The sequence below is a fragment of the Pipistrellus kuhlii genome, unplaced genomic scaffold (genome assembly GCF_014108245.1).
Source record: "Pipistrellus kuhlii isolate mPipKuh1 unplaced genomic scaffold, mPipKuh1.p scaffold_m20_p_9, whole genome shotgun sequence".
Classification (NCBI taxonomy): Eukaryota; Metazoa; Chordata; class Mammalia; order Chiroptera; family Vespertilionidae; genus Pipistrellus; species Pipistrellus kuhlii.
In genome coordinates this window covers 61,383,679-61,402,738 of record NW_023425595.1, presented here as the reverse complement: position 1 = coordinate 61,402,738, position 19,060 = coordinate 61,383,679, and the positions used below count along the sequence as shown (strand labels likewise).

The 19,060-nt window shown below is 42.9% G+C and overlaps 1 protein-coding gene and 1 long non-coding RNA gene across 4 annotated transcripts; one reads left to right on the top strand and one right to left on the bottom strand.

Annotated features, from left to right (window-relative positions):
• Nucleotides 1-11,360: 11,360 nt before the first annotated feature.
• COLCA2 (colorectal cancer associated 2) lies at nt 11,361-14,963 on the bottom strand. The gene is made up of 3 exons (XM_036428158.2): nt 14,885-14,963; nt 13,318-13,544; nt 11,361-12,013 (listed from the first exon to the last, which is right to left on the bottom strand). The coding sequence occupies exons 1-3, from the start codon at nt 14,961-14,963 to the stop codon at nt 11,642-11,644; spliced, it is 678 nt and encodes a 225-aa protein (XP_036284051.2). The 3' UTR covers nt 11,361-11,641.
• On the top strand, nt 14,905-17,189 carry LOC123651881. Of its 3 annotated transcripts, none has more exons than XR_006740856.1 (4): nt 14,905-15,035; nt 15,709-16,075; nt 16,613-16,795; nt 17,032-17,189. It is a non-coding gene; the product is annotated as an uncharacterized LOC123651881 (long non-coding RNA). The 3 variants fall into 3 exon arrangements; XR_006740858.1 differs by having other exon boundaries at nt 16,613-16,898; XR_006740857.1 differs by having other exon boundaries at nt 15,709-16,253.
• Nucleotides 17,190-19,060: the final 1,871 nt, after the last annotated feature.

Sequence of the window (19,060 nt, the reverse complement as noted above, 5' to 3'; positions counted from 1 at the left end):
TGCCTTTGTTTTAAATGCCTGGGTCCATGAGACGGGCCCTATAAAAGTGTACTATTGACTTCTGGACACGGTTACTAAAAGTTGCAGAGTTGTCACGGTGAACAGCCATTTTAGCTCCTTGCTACACAGAGCGGTCAGAGTCCACCGTGAGCCAGTTGGAAACACAGGTCTCAGGACCCAACCAGACCTGCCCCATCGGAATCTCACTCTCACGGGGCCCTGGAGACAGTGACTGAGTGAGATGGGTTCCTGGTCTTGGCCTGTGGCTGTGTGGCTGGGGCTGTTGGGTTTTCTCAAGAGTAGAAAGCAGATATAACTGGTCACAATTTAGTTCACTTCTTTTTTTAATTTAAAAAATGTTTAAGCACTCATGATGTAACTAGTAATGATGATTAGTTCATAAGAACTAATTATTTAAAACCACTTCTGCTGAACAGTGAAGTTTACCTGAAACTGAATACTTGGTCACACTTCATGTGCCTCATCCACTGAGCATGCCCTGTTTTCTGTGCCACTCCTCAGGACGAGGTCCCTGCCAATAGCTCCACAGCAGCACTTAGCCACCTGTGCGCACTTATCAGAGAACAGAGCAAAGCCAGCACCCTTAGTAAGTACAGCTACTAAGAGTCAAGAGCACTTTACTGATATTGCTATTATTTTTTTGTTTGGTTCTTAAATTTTGTATCTCTTTTGATTTTTTTTTTTAAATAAAAGAGTTTCACATAAGGTTGTGTGAATTTGTCAACAGGGACTGTGTCTTAATCATTTTTCCACCTGCAGAGTGCCCGGTGCAGTATTTGATATATAAGAGTTGCATAATAATTTCTTTTGAATGTGGAACAGCCTAGTAACTCCAAAATCTTCCCAAGAATACTTCTTAAAGGAGCCTTTTGGTTTTGCTTAATGGCATTTAAAATAACAGTTCTGTGGCATCATTTTAGACAGCTCTATTGGAGCAGTTTCCTTATAGAGGCCATGACAATATCTGTTCAAAGTCTCCTGGGTCCCTTTCTGTTCTGTACCATTTCACTATGTAGCTTTCCAACTCAGCACTTTGATGTCAGAGTCAGTGATGCTCATTCTGCTGATGGGCAGCCCTGAGCACTGATGAAGAAGGAAGCAGTAGTGTGAGCTACCCACTTCAGTGGACTTCTGTTTTAGAAGCATCTGGGCCACTTCCTAGGGGAAGAAGGACATGTATTGTGAGATTAGACAGATTCAAGTTTAAATTATGATCCTCTAATATATTGGCTTTATCTGCTTCATTGAAAATTGACTCATTCAAAGTTGAGTCAAAACACAGTGTTGGGGGAAAGCTTGACAAATACCCTGGGCCCCCAGAAAGAAGAACAAGTGGGCCTGAGAGCAAATAAGCCTGAACTATCCCTGGAGGCAAAAATGACAAAACTGAAGTTGTCTTATTTCGGGCACACCAAGGCAGGTTTCTTTGGAAAAGACAATAATGCTGGAAAAATAGAAGACAGCAAGAAAAGGGGAAGACCAAATAGAAGATGGGTTGACTCCATAAAAAGAGCCACAAACATGATTCTACAGGCACTGAGCAGGGCTGTTGAGGACAGGACATTGCGGACATCATTCATTCACCGACTCACCAGGAGTTAGAGCCAACTTGTTGGTATGTAACATACACAATGTATTGGCTTGGACTTTTGACTCAATCTCTTTGAATTTTGATTTTCACATTTATAAAATGGGATAACAAGACCAAATGAGATAGGGGCAGGTAGGTGGTCTAGCAGACACAGTAAACCTGGGGAGCTGCATCACAGGGGCTGCCAGCTGAAGCCAACAAAACATGGTTTTTCCTACAGTGCAGAGACAGCAGGAAAACCAGATAGGCAGGGTAATCTTTTCCAAGGGAATGAAAGTGACTCATCTTGGATGTGCCATCAATGATGCTTCTCTCTAAGATAGGACAGCTTCTTGTCCCAATGCTTTAGAGAGTTTGGAAAGGCCTTGGACATATGGGCCATGTGATGTGGCCCAACTTTCTGAGATGACTCCTGTTATAAGCTCATTCAGATCAACAATAAGTAAAATAGCATTCTACAAGTTGTTCCCAGGACAAAACCAATTTTGAAGAATGAGTAGGTTTTATGCCACTGATCTGTGCACTTCTGTCAATAAATTGTAGCCTAGAGAGGCTAAGTCTTTTGTCCAACACCAAAATAAGAGGTGGAACCGGGAATCAAACCCAGGACTATCTGGCTCCAAAGTGCATATGCCTGGTCTGTACCAGTTTTGTATGGAAACGATGGAGTCAATGTCTGGGAGGCTGAATTCTTCTCTTTTTGTCGCAGGAAGAAGTACAGAAGCAAGTGCACCTTTCTCAAAGGACTGGGAGGGAACACCGAGGCTCAGGCTCCGCGTGACTAACCAGGTCAGAAGGTTCAGTTATGTCCTCCACAGGTGAGCTCCTCCAGCGAATCACTGAGTTCTTGCTCCCAGCCTGGGAGGGGTGCTGTGCTGGGTCACCAAGCAGGGGTCCTCCTCCAGCCATTCTCACAGGAGAGGAGATAAGAATTAGGAAAGGGCCTTGAAACTCAGGGTAGCTTTGACCCCTCCTTTACCTGCTGGGATATGTTGGGGACAGAGGGAAAAATCTCAGCCTTTTCATTTTCTTATTCTTGGCCAGGAGTGAGTGATTAAAACAATTAAAAGAGGAATTTAAAAAAGGTGCAGGGAGATTCTTCAGCATCTACCTCTGGTGCTGCTTACAAAGCCCATGGCAGAGAGAAACGCTGCTCAGAAACAGTCTGGCTCCTCAAACCCAATTGGAATTTGCTGTGGCTGGTAGACTGACAGGCAGGTCCCAGGAGGGAAGGTAGGCAGGTCCCGGGCCTCAGGTCAGGAGCTGCAGGGCTCTCTCTGCCACTGCCATCTCTGGACACCCTCAGTCCACTCAGCTTTCTTGGGGCCAGCTCCAGGGAAAGCATAGATGGATGTCCTGGCTGTATTTTTTCAGGTTCAGGTAGAGGGTGGTATGTGAAAAGATTTACTGAGACAGGTGAGGTGTTCAGGCTAAGAAGGAATCAGACTGAAGCCATAGCACCCACATAGGGGCCGTTTGAGGCTGTTGGAGGCTCCCCGTGAAGACACAGGCTATTGCAGAAGGAAGAACCATTTCTGTGGCTTACTCAGGGTAAAATCCCATGAAATGAGCATGCCGAGTCCCACAGAGAGTCGGGAGCTCCCCTGCTGGCCTAGCTCAATGCCTCAAGTGGAGATGGGAGGAGTGTTCCTCTGGAGACGTGGCAGGAGGTCATGGTAACAGATCTGACTATGTGTTCCAGCCACTGAAACCGAAACAAAAGGAGCCACACAGGGAGGAAGGCCGAGAATACGAGGTGGTCCTAGCTGGCTTGGCTCAGTGAATAGACCGTTGGCCTGTGGACCGAAGGGTCCTGGGTTAGATACCGATCAAGGGCACTTACCTTGGTTACAGACTTCTCCCCAGCCGGGACTTGGTTGGGGTGCAGGTAGGAGGCAACTAATCAATGTGTTTCTCTCACATCAATATTTCTCTCTGTCTTTCCCTCCCTCTCTTCCACTCTCTAAAAATCAATAGGAAAATATCCAGGCCAGAATTCTCTAACAATAATAATGAATATGGTGGGAGGATATTTATTATTGGCCAGGACCCATGCTTTTTATGAATCTTAAAAATATGTATTTTTATTATAAATAACCTTTGCTGTTGGAGGGGATATCGAACTTGTTTTGTGTTTGTCCCTTATTAAAGCAACCTGAAACATTAGGCATGTGCCCCTTCTAACTCTTGCTACAACCCTCAGACTATGTCAGTAGCACATGCTGGCCGGTGAGAGCCTAATGAACAGTCCATTGCCCTGGCCTAAGAACATCCCTGCCTTCCCTCAGAAGGTCTTCCTGGTTGAGCCCTTTGCCACTCTGAACTCACTTTCCTCACCTGTGGAATGCAGGTTGGTTGGACTGAACCATTAGTTCCCATCTCTGGGATGCGAACATTAGGATCTTCAGGGAATTTTTAAAAATACTAAGGCTTCTTTCACATGCCGATAACACTTACATGGATGTATGTAAAAAATGGTGAAAACAAATACCTATAGTTTAGGTAACAGCATTGCACTGATGTGAACTTATGGTTCTGATACTGTACTCTAGGTATTCAAGAATTCAGTCACACCAAAACTGGTTTGGCTCAGTGGATAGAGTGTTGGCCTACAGACTGAAGGATCCCAGGTTAAATTCCGGTCAAGGGTATGTACCTTGGTTGTGGGCACATCCCTGGTAGGGGGTGTGCAAGAGGCAGCTGATAGGTAATTCTCTCTCATTGATGTTTCTAACTCTCTATCCCTCTCTCTTCTTCTCTATAAAATAAATAAATAAATAAATAAATAAAATATATTGAAGAAGAAGAAGAAGAAGAAGAAGAAGAAGAAGAAGAAGAAGAAGACAGTCACCCTTGAGGGAAGCTGGGGGAAGGGCACCTATGACTCTATCTATTAATGTTGAAACTTCTGGCAATTTCACAAGAAAGGGTTAATAAGCATTCTAATGCCCAGCGCCCACCCCAGAAATTGTATTCGTTGGTCTGAGGCTTGGACGCGTCAATGTTTTTAAAACTCTCCTGGGTGATGGTCATGTGCAGCCAGGTCTGAGAACCAGTGAACTAGATGAACTCTGGGTCCCTTTCCAGCCTGAAAATATTATCAGTCAAATTAATCTCAATCCCTCTTGAAACTATTTAAATGTTCTACTTGTCGGGGGAATATGCTTTATAAATTTATTACCTTCTGTTAAAAAACATTATGTTACTTGTCCTAAAGTGACCCGAGCTCTGGCCTCGTTCATTTCCGAGTATTGTGACCGTCTAGCTACACCTCGGGCCTGCTGCTTCTCAATCTGTGTCCTTCTCCAGGAGTCTGGTCTCCACGGTGGTCGCCACCTACTGGCTGCAGACCACTTCCTGTTTGCCCTGGACCACTAACCCCGAAATAAATGCTACCAGCTCCGCACAGGTCTCCCCACTGAGGACAGAATTAGGCAGGACACGTGTCCTATTAAAGTCCCTTTCCTTTAGCCCTGGCATGTGTGGCTTAGGTAGGTTGGAGCCTCACCCCATACGCCAGATTTTGGGTTTGATCCCTGATCAGGTGTACATCGGAGGTAAGCATCCGTTGTTTCTCTCTTATCAATGGCTTGCTCCCTCTTCCTTTCTCTCTCTAAAATCAATGTAAACATAGCCTCAGGTGAGGATTAAAAAAAAAAGTCCCTTCACCTTATTCTCTATACTTATACCTAAAGTTCTATGGGCAGCCAGACTTCCTGAGCAGTGCAGTCAACCCACAGGATAATAATGTGGGAGGGGAGAAATTCAAATATAGTGCTGAATGGGCTGTGATCACACTTAGAAAAGCACCCCAAAATTAAACCTCTCACAGGAACCCACTTAAGGATGTACCCTAATTCTTAGTCTGGATTCTCTGTCCCCTTAGGAGCCTTCCTTTCAGAGAATGCTTCCTTCTTTGCACAACCATGATTCTTACCCTACCTTCCTTTACGAAAAGTGTCTCCTCCCCCCAAATTGGTCTTTCCCTAGGGATGCCCCCTCCTCCCATCAAGGCAAATCTGGAACTTGACTAACAGCAGAGGTCGTCTCAAAATCTGGCATATTCCACCATGAATTGCACAATAAGGGAAGGGAGTGACTTTGCATTTTGGGCACTCCAGGTCCAATGCTGACAAGTTAAAAGGCAGATGTCTCCTTTTGCCTCCTGGTTATCCAGGTGGCAAAGTCTCTTTCTCTCTCTTTATCTCCTTCTCTCTCTCTCTCTCTCTCTCTCTCTCTCTCTCTCTCTCTCTCTCTCTCTCTCTCTCACACACACACACACACACACACACACACACTTCCATATTTGTCAAAGACCAACCATCTGTTCTCTATCCATATTAAGGGAGAGAAATTGTTTTCTAAGACACATTCCTGCCCTCAGTGAGTTCTCAACACTTTATTATTATGCAGAGCTGTGTCCTCTCAAATTTGTCTACCCTCCAATGCCTACCTTTGGCCCAGAGGCTGACCTATACTAACAATAGAGGAATATGAAAATAGCTGGGATGCTGTCATGTAACAACCAATCAGGACGGGGTAGAGAGCTCTCAGCACACCTGTGCCGGGGGTTTGAAGGGTGCAGAGAGGAGCGGAGAGCAGAAAAGTAGTTAAGGGGATCAGGCCAGGAGGGGAGAGCAGTTAGGGGCATCATACAGGCAGGCAGGTGAGCAGTTAGGAGCCAGCAGTTCCAGATAGCGAGAGGTATCCTGGATTAGAGGGTGCAGGCTGGGCTGAGGGACCCCCACCCTCACCTCATGCACACATTTTGAGCAGAGGGCCTCTAGCTGGAGCATATGCAATAATGCCAATTACCCTGCCTGTGAAAGCACACAGCCACCTAGCCCAGAACGGCTCCACTCTGGCCACACCAGAATCTAGGCCAAATGCTGTTTTCTAGGCAGGACACCTTCATCCCTTTATCTATAAGATGAAGGGAGGCAGAGTGAGGGTTAATTTACATTTCTGGGCAGTCTTGCCTGGGCATGTACTGGGGGCTAGGTAGGGTTTGAGGACTTAGAAATGATAGTATGGTGGCTTTCGGCTTTTGCTTTCCTCTCTCAAAAATGCTGGTGCCTTTCCCAACCCTCTTCCCCCAGGGCATTTTCCTGACCTCTCTCTTTCTCCTCAGCTCCAAAAGCCCTTCTTTTACCTCTCTAATTTGTTTCCTGAGCTCATTTCTTCTATGGCTCACTTCTTTTAACTTTAAATGAACCTTTAGAAAGTCACTTCTGATAACTTTCTAAATAAGCCTTCTCTTATAGTTTGATTCTTGATTCTGAATTCTTTCTTAGCTAGAACTCAAGCCCCAATCATGGGTGACAATCTGGTGCTGTTTCTCTGCTAACAGATCCAGGAACTTTTTACCTGCTGAGTTTATTCCCAACATGAAAGTCATGGAACAGTTTGAGAAAGACAGTTACTGGAGCTGAGGAATACATTGTGTGTGAGTAGAAAGCAAATGAAGGATTTCTCTATTTTTAAGACCGTCATAGTTTTGGAATCATAAATGAAATAAAAACTTATTCTGAGCACCTTCTATGCACAAGACATTGCTAACACCCTCTATTTTTATATCACCCTTCTGTGATTCCTTGTGTATCACATGTCCTCATTCAACCTAAACTGATATTAATCTCACCTTTCTTTGTGTTGCCCACGTATTTATTAACACACTTACTTTAACACATTTCAGCTTTCTAATAGAGGTCTTTAGAATTCAAGTCTTGTTTTCTCTGCACTATCCAACACTAAATCTTTCCTTAATTCCAATAATCATCAGGTCTTTAAACTGATATTTTATCAGGACAGGAATATTGAATCTCTCTCAGAGAGAGAGAGAGATCCAGGAACTTTTTTATATATCTTATACACACACACATAAATGATGGTAAATCATGTTTATTTTAAGATATATTATTAATTTCATTAGCTTTGATTCTAATTATTTTTTAAAATATATTTTATTGATTTTTTTACAGAGAGGAAGGGAGAGGGATAGAGAGCTAGAAACATAGATGAGAGAGAAGCATCTACCAGATGCCTCATGCATAGCCCCTACTGGGGATGTGCCTGCAACCAATGTATCGATATATGCCCTTGAATGGAATCGAACCTGGGACCTTTCAGTCCATAGACCAATGCTCTATCCACTGAGCCAACCCAGTTTTGGCTGATTCTAATTCTTTTTAGCCTTCATCTTCCTTGACTAAATAAAACATTTTTTTTTTAATCAAAGATGACACCCCACCTCCAACCCCTCCTCACCTTCCCTCCTGCAGTTCCACCATTTCAGTTGTGCTTCTCTGTACCTTGTTCCTTGTGTCCACCTGCAGGCTGAGGCCAGGTGCCCAGATGCCACTATTCTGGGCCATTGCCTAAGGTAATTGTTTCCAAATGTTTGTTGTATTCGGCTTTGTCTCATCTTCTCTCTCTCAGGCTTCAAGGGTGGACCCCTAATTTAAATATCTCAAGTATTTGAAATTCACTACATACCCATCCTAACTGAAATTCTCTAAGTCTTAAATTTTAAAAATTATGTCCCCTCACCTGAAACCAATACAGTTTTATGAACCAATGTCACCCAAATGAATTCAACACAAAGAAACAAAACAAATAACAATTACATCCCCCTTTAAGCCTTTGACTGCATTTTGAAGGCATTTGATCAATCTTGCACATGGTAAACAATCAATATATATATATATATTTTTTATCAATTTCTAGTGGCTCTGAATAATAAAACCATTTGAACCTCCATAATAATCTATTTAAACGCATCCGTGGTCTGAGTAACTGGCTACAGATATACATGTGATTTTTTAAGTCAAAAAGATCTAATTCCTTTAAGTATAATGAATGAAAACTTCACCGAGGCTCTTACAGCATCAGACAATCTGAACTGGAGAGTTCTTACCCTGGTTTATAGGTTGTGTGACCTTGGGCAAGTTGTTTTATCTCTCCAAACTTCAGTTTCATTATCAATTAAAACGAGGAGATTAAAAAGCAGTCTCTCTCCTATGGTGGTTTGAGCATTAACTGAGATAAGGCCCACAGCCCTGGCCCAGAGAAAGAGCTCAGATCCTGTAACCTGTTATTGTGCTGCTAGTTCCTACACGTAAACAGTTCAGACTCTGAATATGTCAGTGTTTTCCAGGTGTAGACCGAGGACAATCTGTATCAGAATCCACATAGGTACATTTGAAAATGCAGATGTCTGGGCCCCAAATCATGCTCTCTCACTCTGAGGCACAGGCACCACACCTGTATTTCATACAACTTCCCGGATATACGCCGATGAGAGGCATTCTGGGCTGTGCCAGGGCTGCATGCAGATGTCCTACCTGCCGCCACCTGGGTCCCAAGGAGCTCCGTGTGAGCTGTGCTGATTAGGAGACTGGGCAGGCAGCAGCACACACTTGACCGTGTGCCAGGTGACCTGCTAGTCTAAATTGAAGAAAGATCTTAAAGATCAATTTAAGGTGGAGAGGTAATTAGTGTTGATTCACCACAGCTATATGAGTCCTTGTCTCACATTCTTCGGTGAGCCTTTCCTCACATTGGATTTAGGCCAACAGTCAGGGACATGAAGAAAAAAACAAGGAACGGGGAGGTGGACATGCTCTCTGTGACTGCTGCAAGGTTAACTGACTCAGAAGGCAGAGGACACAAGTGGGGAATAAAAAAGATAAAGAATGATAGCCAAGAAAAAGGGATTATTTATTTATTTATTTATTTATTTATTTTTTTGGTGCGAACCACTGCACATCTTTTGGTTCTCTGCTTTTTGTCCCTTGGGGCAGGATGCTGGTGTGTGAAGGGTTCGGTCTGTGTGAACAGATATTTGTTGACAGCAGGCCAGTTTCAATTCAGTTTGAAGCTATTAAATATTTAGCTTTGTTGGCTTCTCAGAAAGGCAGTAATTGTTCTGTTTCCCTGGCACATTTACCCCGTGAGGCAGGTTGCAACCTGTGCCGTTTGCCCAAGCCTTAGCAGAGGCTTGAGGGAGAGGGCCATCAGAGTGTCATTTTGAAAGCGTAACTGCCTCTGAGAAAAAGAGGCTCACTGAGGTGGCAGCTGGTCAGCTCCTTCCCCTGAGTCCCCATAGCGGGGGCCTCTGAAAGCTCTTGCACAAGACGTCTTTGGATCCTGTGGACAGGCCAGCCCTTCTGGGGAGCTTTGACTAGTTGGATGGGGTACACTTCTCTGTGTGAGGTGATTGGGGTTTAATGGGGGATGATTCCACGGGTTCCTGAACAGTCTTTCACAAATGGTGGAGCAAACTTTTCACCATCACCAGAGAATGAGGGAGAGTGAGTAAGAAGCATGTGTTTTTTTGTTTGTTTTATTAATACTCACCTGAGAATATTTTTTCTATTGCTTTTCAGAGACAGTGGAAGGGAGAGAGGGAGGGCAAAAAAGAGAGAGAGAGAGATAAATATCAATGTGAAAAATACACATTGATCAGTTGCCTCCAGCATGACCCAACCAGGTATGTGCCCTTGACCAGGAATTGAACCATTGATCCTTCAGTGCATGGGCAGATGCTCCTAACCACTGAGACACTATCGGCCAAGGTGAGGCATGTCTTTAATGTCCTTCAGACCCAAGTGCTTATTGGCTGGGTGACCTTGGGCAGGTGACTTAAACTCTCTGAGCCTCATTTTGCTACCAATGTTGTGAAAATTAAATGAGGTGATATGTGAGAAAACCCTATGCAGTTCTGGCCCCACAAAAAAGGGCTCAGAAAGTGGCAGCTGTGGCCTGTGCCAGTGGTACCAGCATTGCTGTCACTGTGCTATACTGGGGACCCGGAAAACGCTTCCCAGACTTTAATGCAGGGAGGATCTAATCCAGCGCCAACAGGATTTAACAATGGAGTCTAGCAAAGGCAGTTTAAGTAACTCTCCTCACCTTGAAAGACAGTTGGGCTTGTTCAAATAGATTATTCAGAGGAAGTGAATTCTGAAATTCAGTTGTAAACAACATGGCCAATCCTACAAGTCAATCTGTAAAGATGAGTGATGCGTATTTAAGGACCTGAAGCAGAAATTCAAAAATATAAGGAAACAATGAATTCTAAACTTTGTGATTCATCAACTGCAAGGCAGCCCTCAGGAGAAAGAAGATCAAATATTTGTCCAGGCCCTACCTGGTTTGGCTCAGTGGATAGAGCATCAGCCTGTGGACTAAAGGGTCCCGGGTTCGATTCCCATCAAGGGCACATGCCAGGGTTTCAGGCTTGATCCCCAGTATGAGGAGTGCAGGAGGCAGCCAATCAATGATTCTCTCTCATAATTGATGTTTCCATTTCTCTCTCCCTCTCCCTTATTCTCTGAAATCAATAAAAATATATTTAAAAAAATATTTGCCAGAAAGTTTACAAAACAATGCCTTGGAAATAAAAAGAATTATCTTCAGGTAAATATTGCTGTGCTTTTTTATCATATTAATATTTCATTACCTAATGTTACATACAAAAATCAAATGATTCATAAATGTCTTTCTCTGATGTATGTATGCCCTTGGATTTTCACTTTTCTACCATCACAGCTGTGTCTACTCCTTATCCCCATGGGTGAAACCAAGGCACCTCACCACATTAAAATCATTTTAAATTCACGAGTAAGATTAGACTATTGAAGAGTAATTAGTGACTCTCAGAAGTGATATTATTCAAACCAATGGTAACTATTATTCAAATAAAAAAATAAGCCAACATTTAATAATACAAAAATTATTTATTAGTAAAAAAAAAAAAAAAAAATTAGGCTTTGTTCGTGATACAGAAAAGTAAAATCGTTAAATGTTCCCTACAAAACTTTTCACTGGAAGCATACAGAGTAGGAGTGGTGCCGTGACCGGGTCTGAGAACTTCATCTTAATGCCTAAGACAGCGCCGGAAAATGCAAAATAGTGACCTGTAAACTGCACCTGCGATGTTTTGTTAACAGATTGCCTATTGCAAATTCTCGTTTGGCGCGGCAGCAAAACAGACATATGCATGCCAGGTTCTAGGTGAATGAAACTCTATGAGCTGTAGCAGATGTCACAGTTTGTTTCCTGCATGTAGAAATCACTGCCGGCTGCTGCTGAGGGATCCAGGGTCACACAGTCTGTGCCGGGACAGGAAAAGTACTCAGATGCTCTGATGGTGGCCAAGTGCTCAGCCTCGCAGGACACACAGTAGCAGCCTGAGGTCGAGGCTGGGAAGAAGCAGTCGTATTGGGCGTGGGAGGGCAAGTGAGGGTAGGAGTAGTCTTCCGAGGGATAGCCACAGTTTCTGGTGTCCAGAGAAGGGGCGGAATTGTAATTCTCCGGTGTATAGGAAGGCAGATGAGATGGCGAGTAACCGAAGTCTAAGGAGCCAGAGAGAGTGGAATCTGAAGGTGACCCCAGGGTCTGGGAAAATAAAAACCAAGGAACAAAGAGCTTGATAACTTAGACAGGATTAAAAGGACTGAAAAGAGTGGATTTAATAACTCAGGGTAAGAACATTAGGGGTAAAGAAACAAAACACCAAGCCCAACCCAAGTCTGTAGAAGTAATTTTATTAGCTGATTGCGTGATTTCATGACACCACATTCTATATTTACCTACTTCTTTCCCAACAATAAATTGCCTTGCTTCACTGGCTCCCTTTGTTGTAACCATACTTTAGAGGATGTTTTGCCCTTAAGCCACATAATCCCATTGTGCTTCGAGTCACCTGCTCATCAAGCCCTGCTGTGGGTCACAATCTAAGCTCTGGGCACAGTGTAAGCTGCAGATGGCACCGTGGACGGCTCTCCACACCCCTGGCTGTGAGCGCGCTCAGGTAGAACTGGGGCCTTCTATGATCCAGTATCTGGCAGACTCCAAGATGTGAAACAACTCTTATATTCACTAAAGTTTTGTCCCTTGATGAGAAAGGTACTTTCCTCTTAAGCAGGTCTGCAGCTGTTACTGAGAAAGCCTAAGTTGGAAGCTAGGCGGGAGCTGGGTGACTGGGGGCCCTGCATGCATATTCTGTGGAGTTAATTTCCTATCCCCTTAAAATGTAGTCTGATACCTACACAAACATTTGACAAAATGAAATAAAAAATGATTTACGTCAAAAGATGGTACTTTATAAGGTTTTAAAAAAAATCTATGAGTATCTACGCAACTTCTAAAACAAGTGGTATCCTACTAAAGTAAACCTTATTGCATTTTAAATGATCTGTTTTTAAATGTTTGAGGTTCATCAGAATAGACCATCCAAATTTTTCAAATATGAGAGCTTCATTTTTCCTAACCACCTCAGACTTAAATGGTTCTTGTGCCAAAACCAGACCAAAAGAACCAGTTAGTAGAGTCAATTCAATGTCAAAATAAAAGGCACTTAGCAAAATGACAGTTTGGTATTGTGTAGACGTGGCCTTAATTCCATTTTCAAGAACCCCCAAATCCAAGGGCCATTTTTTAAATCAATGATTTCCAATTAGGAGATGTCATTATTGTAGAGTTTAAAAACATTACATGTATATTGCCCCTCAGTAGCTAGGGAAATGCATGGTTATTTCTACTTCCAATGAATCGTGGATGGTTCTTTGCTTGCTCCCTGGATGCTTTCTTTGTTGACAGTGTTTGTATGCTTTCTCAGGAGACAATGCAAACATTCTTACAAAGCTTTATAACCATATAATAAGCAATAAATAGGTTTTTCTAAGAACTGAGCTAATTACCAGGCTCTGGTTGAAGCAGAAAGGGGCAGCCTGGAAGCTGTCCGGAAAGTAGTGTGGAGTACTTTGCGTGGAATTGAGCAAAGGGTCCAGATGAGACTCTGTCTGAAGGTAGGAATCCAAGATCTGGTCGAGGAAGCTTGGGTTTTCTTCACAAGAAACACAACTGGAAAATTCTCGTGGTTGAAAATAATTAGGTGTGGAAGAAACGGATTCAGGTTCAAAATACACTAGCAGAGAAAGGGGGAAAAAAAGATTTTTCTATTTTAAAGTTTGTAGTCATGAATTTGAATGAAGTTCTAGTCTACGTTTGAATATTTGCTATGCCTAGGGGAAAAGGGGGCTTATGAAGTTCCAGAAAGGTGAACAGTCAGGCAATTTGGTTTTTTAGTTGCCTTAGCTAATTCAAGTTTCATTGAAATGAATCTGGTTAATAATATGAACATTGGCTGTGAATGTGGCTAGTGTTAAAATAAAAGGATGGTGATCCAACCTGTGTCTCACTGCCACAGAGAATCATGGCTCACACCTGCACTTTCTTGGACCATAAAAGCATCCACATTCAGCCTCTACCTGCAGTTCAAGCACACGTCTCTGAAACAGCCGGAGTTGTTGGAAAAACTTCTGGTGTCATGGGAAATAATTCTCTTGATTTAGGGTTAATACATTCCTAAACTTTCACACTTACTAAGTTACTTAAATTCCAAGGAGCATTGTAAATACCAAGCAAGTTATAAAATCAGAAACCAGAAACACACAGGACAAATTACCATTACTTGCTCTAAATTATACAAAGCAAAAATATTTTCTTAGCGTTAACATGAGAATGGAATTAAAATAAGGTGTTACATGCCAAACAAGAATAATTCTGAAACCGTGACTCCTTTTTCCATTTTAGGATTAATAGGCCCAATTTGTGGTTATTAATCTAAAAAAGCTCAAAGAAGAGAGGTTTAGAGTGTGTCCATCAGAGGGATTCTTTGAAGTCTTAAGGTTCCTTTGAGGTTAAGTGAAAGTGGCAAATTCAGTGGTGAGCTATCATAAGCAGGTTTCCTTGAATATGAACTCTTTAAACTCTTAGCCGATGAGTGGCGTAGGTAGGAGTGTTTATATAATAGAGTTATTCGTATTGGGCTGAGAAAACTTTCAGCTGTTTGAACTGCTCTCTGGGAAGACAGAGGGGCGGGAAGCCCCTGTCGGCTAGATTCTAGGACCTCAGAGTGTTCTGTGGTCCATCGAACGGCAGGAGACAAAAGACAGCTTTCTAAAAACAATTCTGATCTTTTCGCCCAGCTCAGTTACTTGTAGATGGGGAACTGGAATGAATGAGAAGAACAAACTCAGGCCAGAGTAGGCAGGAGAGAAGAGACAGTTCAGAAAGAAGAAAACATTTGCACTTGTTTGCTTGCGGGGCTTCCATCTGGAGTCACTAAGCCTTTTTCACCTCCTGATTGGTTGGATTGCAATTAAATGGTGGTGCCTATCTTAACCCCCGAATCAAGCATTGAAAGACTTTCCAGATTCACTTTTGAAAGCGTGTTGGAGGGAATTGTAATGCTGCTGTACTGACCTGCAGAAGGTGGTGTGACCGGATCTGAAAGGTGGACACTGTTTCCTCCGGGCAGCTGCCAAAGCAAGGATACAACCATAAAGCAAAGCGCAATGAGAGGTCTACCCAGGGAAAGCTATTTTGATGTGAACTATGTGCATTCTGCTCTAAGGTAAGCTAGATTCTTTCTTCTAAAAAAGTTAAAAGACAACCGATCATATATATATTAGTTTTAATTTTTAGGTTTGCTTGGGGATTTTTTCTAATATCAGATTCTCCCATTTAAAATGTAAAGGCTATTCATTTGGATCAAAATTTAATTTATATGATTTTGATATACAAGAAATGTAACAATTCACGAAAACTCAGTAAAAAGCCTTTCAATTAAACCATTCATTCTGAAATTAATTTAATCCCAACTTTTATGATTTAGTCAATCATTTCCTTCAAAATGTTCATATATAATATCTGGCTCCTTAGCCGTAGGGATTTGTTTTCTCCAAAGGACACAATGCCTAACTTTATTAATCCTGGATAGTTCAAAAATATTCACATCATCTTACCAGCTATGAAATACTAAAAATGATATAAAATATTTTTTTCTTAAAGCTGTAGTTATTGAATTGGAGTCTATCTATATTCTAGCTAGTGTCAGGAAATATTTCAACTCTTTGTATGACTTTTACTCATTTTGATACAAGTTGCTTTTTTCACTATTATAAATACTTCAAGTTTAATGAGATTGTTCCTTTTAATTATTGAAAGCAAAGCACCCCGTGTCTTCTAGTTGAATTGATAATTTTACTAACCAAGTAATTTAGGATTTGTTATTATTATTTCTTTAGGTTTCAAGTGCTGGCTTTAACGTTTAAAGAGACCAGCGTTGCTCTGTGATTCACCGCACCTCTCTCTCGGGTTCCAGGGTGTGCTTACTCCCACACACAGAGCCACTGGGAGAGCTTCGCCAGCCACGGCTGAAACAGGAGGTGGTGTTAATTTTGAAAGTGATCCATGCTGTAATGTCATGAACCAGGAAGCTGGAATCCTTCACCAGCTTTTCATGCAAATATTTGGCTGCAGCTTGAGCTGAAGGACTTGAAAGGAGTGGGTTTAAAAACTGCTTCATCGTAGGTCTCTCATTAACCCCATTCCTGCCTCCCCCCCTTTACCCCAATGATCTGTTTGTCTGCCTCCCCACCTTATCTCCCTCAGGTATGTTTACAATATCCTACTTGATATTATCTTTCTAGTCATGGGTTCACTTTCTACTTTGCTCCAAGAGTACAAAGAAAGGCAACCCTTTCGCTGATTTCAAACAGCGAAAAAAATCCACAATCTACAATTTAAAAAACACATCAAAGCTGTTAAGAAATTAATGGTTAAAAAAAGGGTAAATTATATATTTTGATAAGTACTAGCTCAAGTTCCCCTTTATCCTAAAGGTAAAAGGTGTGTGTGTGTGTGTGTGTGTGTGTGTGTGTGTGTACGCATGCGCTTGCTGGGCTGTTTGCAAATTGATCTGGCCTGGCCGAAATAAGTTTTTTTTAAAGTCAAATTTACAAATACTGCGCGCACACATTTCTCCTGGCACTGTTTGAGACCCTGATATTTATCTCAGTCTATAACTTCCATTCACAATTGTCTTCTTACGATTTCAAATTGTGGATACTACTGATTCTATGACAATTTAAGATTCATTTCTTCCTGCTTTGTGTATTTTATAAAATTAACTCTCTCTTTGGCTTAAAGCTTCCTAGAGGTGTCCTTTAACCACTGAACAACTTGGAGATCATCTCTGTGGAGCCAGAAGTCTACACCAAGAAGCAGGCACACATTATCCCCTGATGTCTGCCCCCCTTGCCTCCTGAGCATACCTTCACAGCTTTCCTGGAATCCCAGATCCTTCTGATGGCTCCCACGGAGGGACTGGAGGTCTGCCTCTCATAATTAAACCATCTGTATGGTGCTACTCCTGCCTATGAAGGCATGGGCGGATATGCTATGCAAGCAACCTCTGCAAGGCGCTAGTTTGGAAGTGCTGCTTTATTATTTCTTGGGGGGTGTGGGAGGGGGATTGAGAAAAAACTTAGATAAATCAAACATCTCCAGGGAACAGATCCTGGTTAGATACAAAGCAAAATGCTTAACCCTTGCTTTCCTTCCTGCAGCTAAGCTAGCTAACAGGGGAACAGTGGCCAAACCAACCTACAAGAGGCCAGCAGCCATAAAATCGCCACGCCCTGGGGGGACCTTCTCCAGGTGCAACTGAAGCAGAATTTTGCAGTGTACCAAAGCTCCGTAATGAAGGATTACATTTTGTTATGAACGTCTTGATGGTTTTTTTCTCTCTCCAGAAGCATTTCCCAGCTCCCTTGATCCTGGTTTTATTATTTTTATAATTATTTCTGAATTGAAGGGATTGATGGTTGAGGTTACCAGACTCGCCTGCTTAGTACAGCTGGATCTGCATAAAGATGAATTTAGGGAACTAATAGGTGGGAAGTGGTGTGTGTGTGTGTGTGTGTGTGTGTGTGTGTGTGTGTGTATAAGAATAAGACCTTGGTTCTATTTTTAGCTCCGTCATCAGTGACTGCAAGACTTGAAACTTCAGCTGTGATAGAAGCATACAAATCCCTGATCTGCTTACCTGCCCTGGTTATTGTAAGAACTAAATGGAATGAGGGTACAAACAATGCTTTAAAAGAGCCACCATAAAGCCCTCTGCAAGCAGAAGGAGGCTTTATAGTGTTAGCTGAAATTCTGCATATGGAGGCATGAACTTTGCCAGCACATTTAAAATGTGTACTCTACGTCCATATCACAGCAAGCTCACACCTGGACCTCTAAACTCTGAGCAAAGGGTGCGGATCAACATTACTGGGAAGCTGGCTTTCAAGCCTTGGTTGTAATTTTACTGTAGCTGCTTTTCACAAATAATATTGAGAGCTAACATTAACTGAGCACTTATTACATTTAAAGCACTCCTCTAAGTGCTTCACATGCAATAACTCATTGCACCTCACAAAATTTTATTATCTCCAGTTTAAAGATGGGAAAACTGAGGCAAGAGAGTTGGTATAACTTGCTCAGAGGATACACACCACAGAGGCACTGAGCTCTGAACCCAGTCCACTGGCTCTAGAATCTGTGCTCGCCACCCCTACGTTATCTGCCTCTTCCCACAAAGGCCCATTTCATGAAGTTGTGTATGGCACACAGAGAGTACCAGGCACAACACCTGCTGTGGGACAGATGCCAATAAAAGCTGGAGACAGCAGCAATGCTGATCCTGGCACTATGGGTGCCAGCTGTCAGGCCCTACACTCACATCTACACCAACCCACAAGGAATTGTACAATCAAAGGCTCTCAGTGACCAATTTCCCTCTCCTGGAGGATAACCTGACTTCCTTCCTTTGGTTTTGCCACTGCCCTGAGAGCTCCCGGCAGTGCTATCTGCTTAAGAATGTATCTAAGTGGCAGGGGACTCGAACTGTCCAGATTAATCTCGCGATAATCTGGAACTGCATAAGGTTTCATTACATCTTCAGGAGGTGCTTCCACATTCCAAGCTGTCTCCTCTGAGGAGACATGGTCCCCTTTGTGTTGGAAACTTTTAGTGACTGTTGATTTTCAGATAAATGAGCTCAGAGTCTGGATTCCAGAAGATTGAGGGGAAAGGAGGTCTGTCCCTCAGAGATTCTATCCTTAAAGGGCTTCCTACACTTCTGGGAGAGATGTTCTTTGCATATGGAGGGCACATTCACCATCTTCCTAACAGAATAACAACCTACTTACCTGCTGGCGACTCCTCTCCCTACACGGGATCAGCAAGTCCTTCCTACTCAGTTAGGATCAGTGAGGGATGGGCTCCCCTAGTCCTGAGCCCCACGACATACCACAGCTGTCCTTTGTGGCTTCCTGTGGTGAACTGGGATGAAGCTGGCCACCAAACTTATGAGACCAGCTGAGGAAGGCCGGTCTGAGGGTAGTGCCTGGGTTAGGGGGTGGCCTCTAGCCTTTCCCAGGTGCAGGTTGAAGGAGGTCTGACAGGAGTTGGGAGTAAGTGAAGGGTTTATGCTTACAGTTGCCCCTGAGGCTGCCTGGTGAGCCCTTCTCTGCTGCAGCAGCTCCTTCACCGTGATCTTCACCCGGACTCCTTGATACACCTTTGGTTTCTCTGGGGAAAGACAACCGA

Coding starts and splice junctions, on each gene's coding strand:
- COLCA2 (XM_036428158.2), bottom strand. CDS start 14,963: ATGGTTGTATCCTTGCTTTGGCAGCTGCCCGGAGGAAACAGTGTCCAC. Junction 13,545..14,884: donor GGTCACACCACCTTCTGCAG/GTCAGTACAGCA, acceptor TTTCTCTGCTAG/TGTATTTTGAACCTGAATCC. Junction 12,014..13,317: donor TCTGCTTCAACCAGAGCCTG/GTAATTAGCTCA, acceptor TTATTTTCCCAG/ACCCTGGGGTCACCTTCAGA.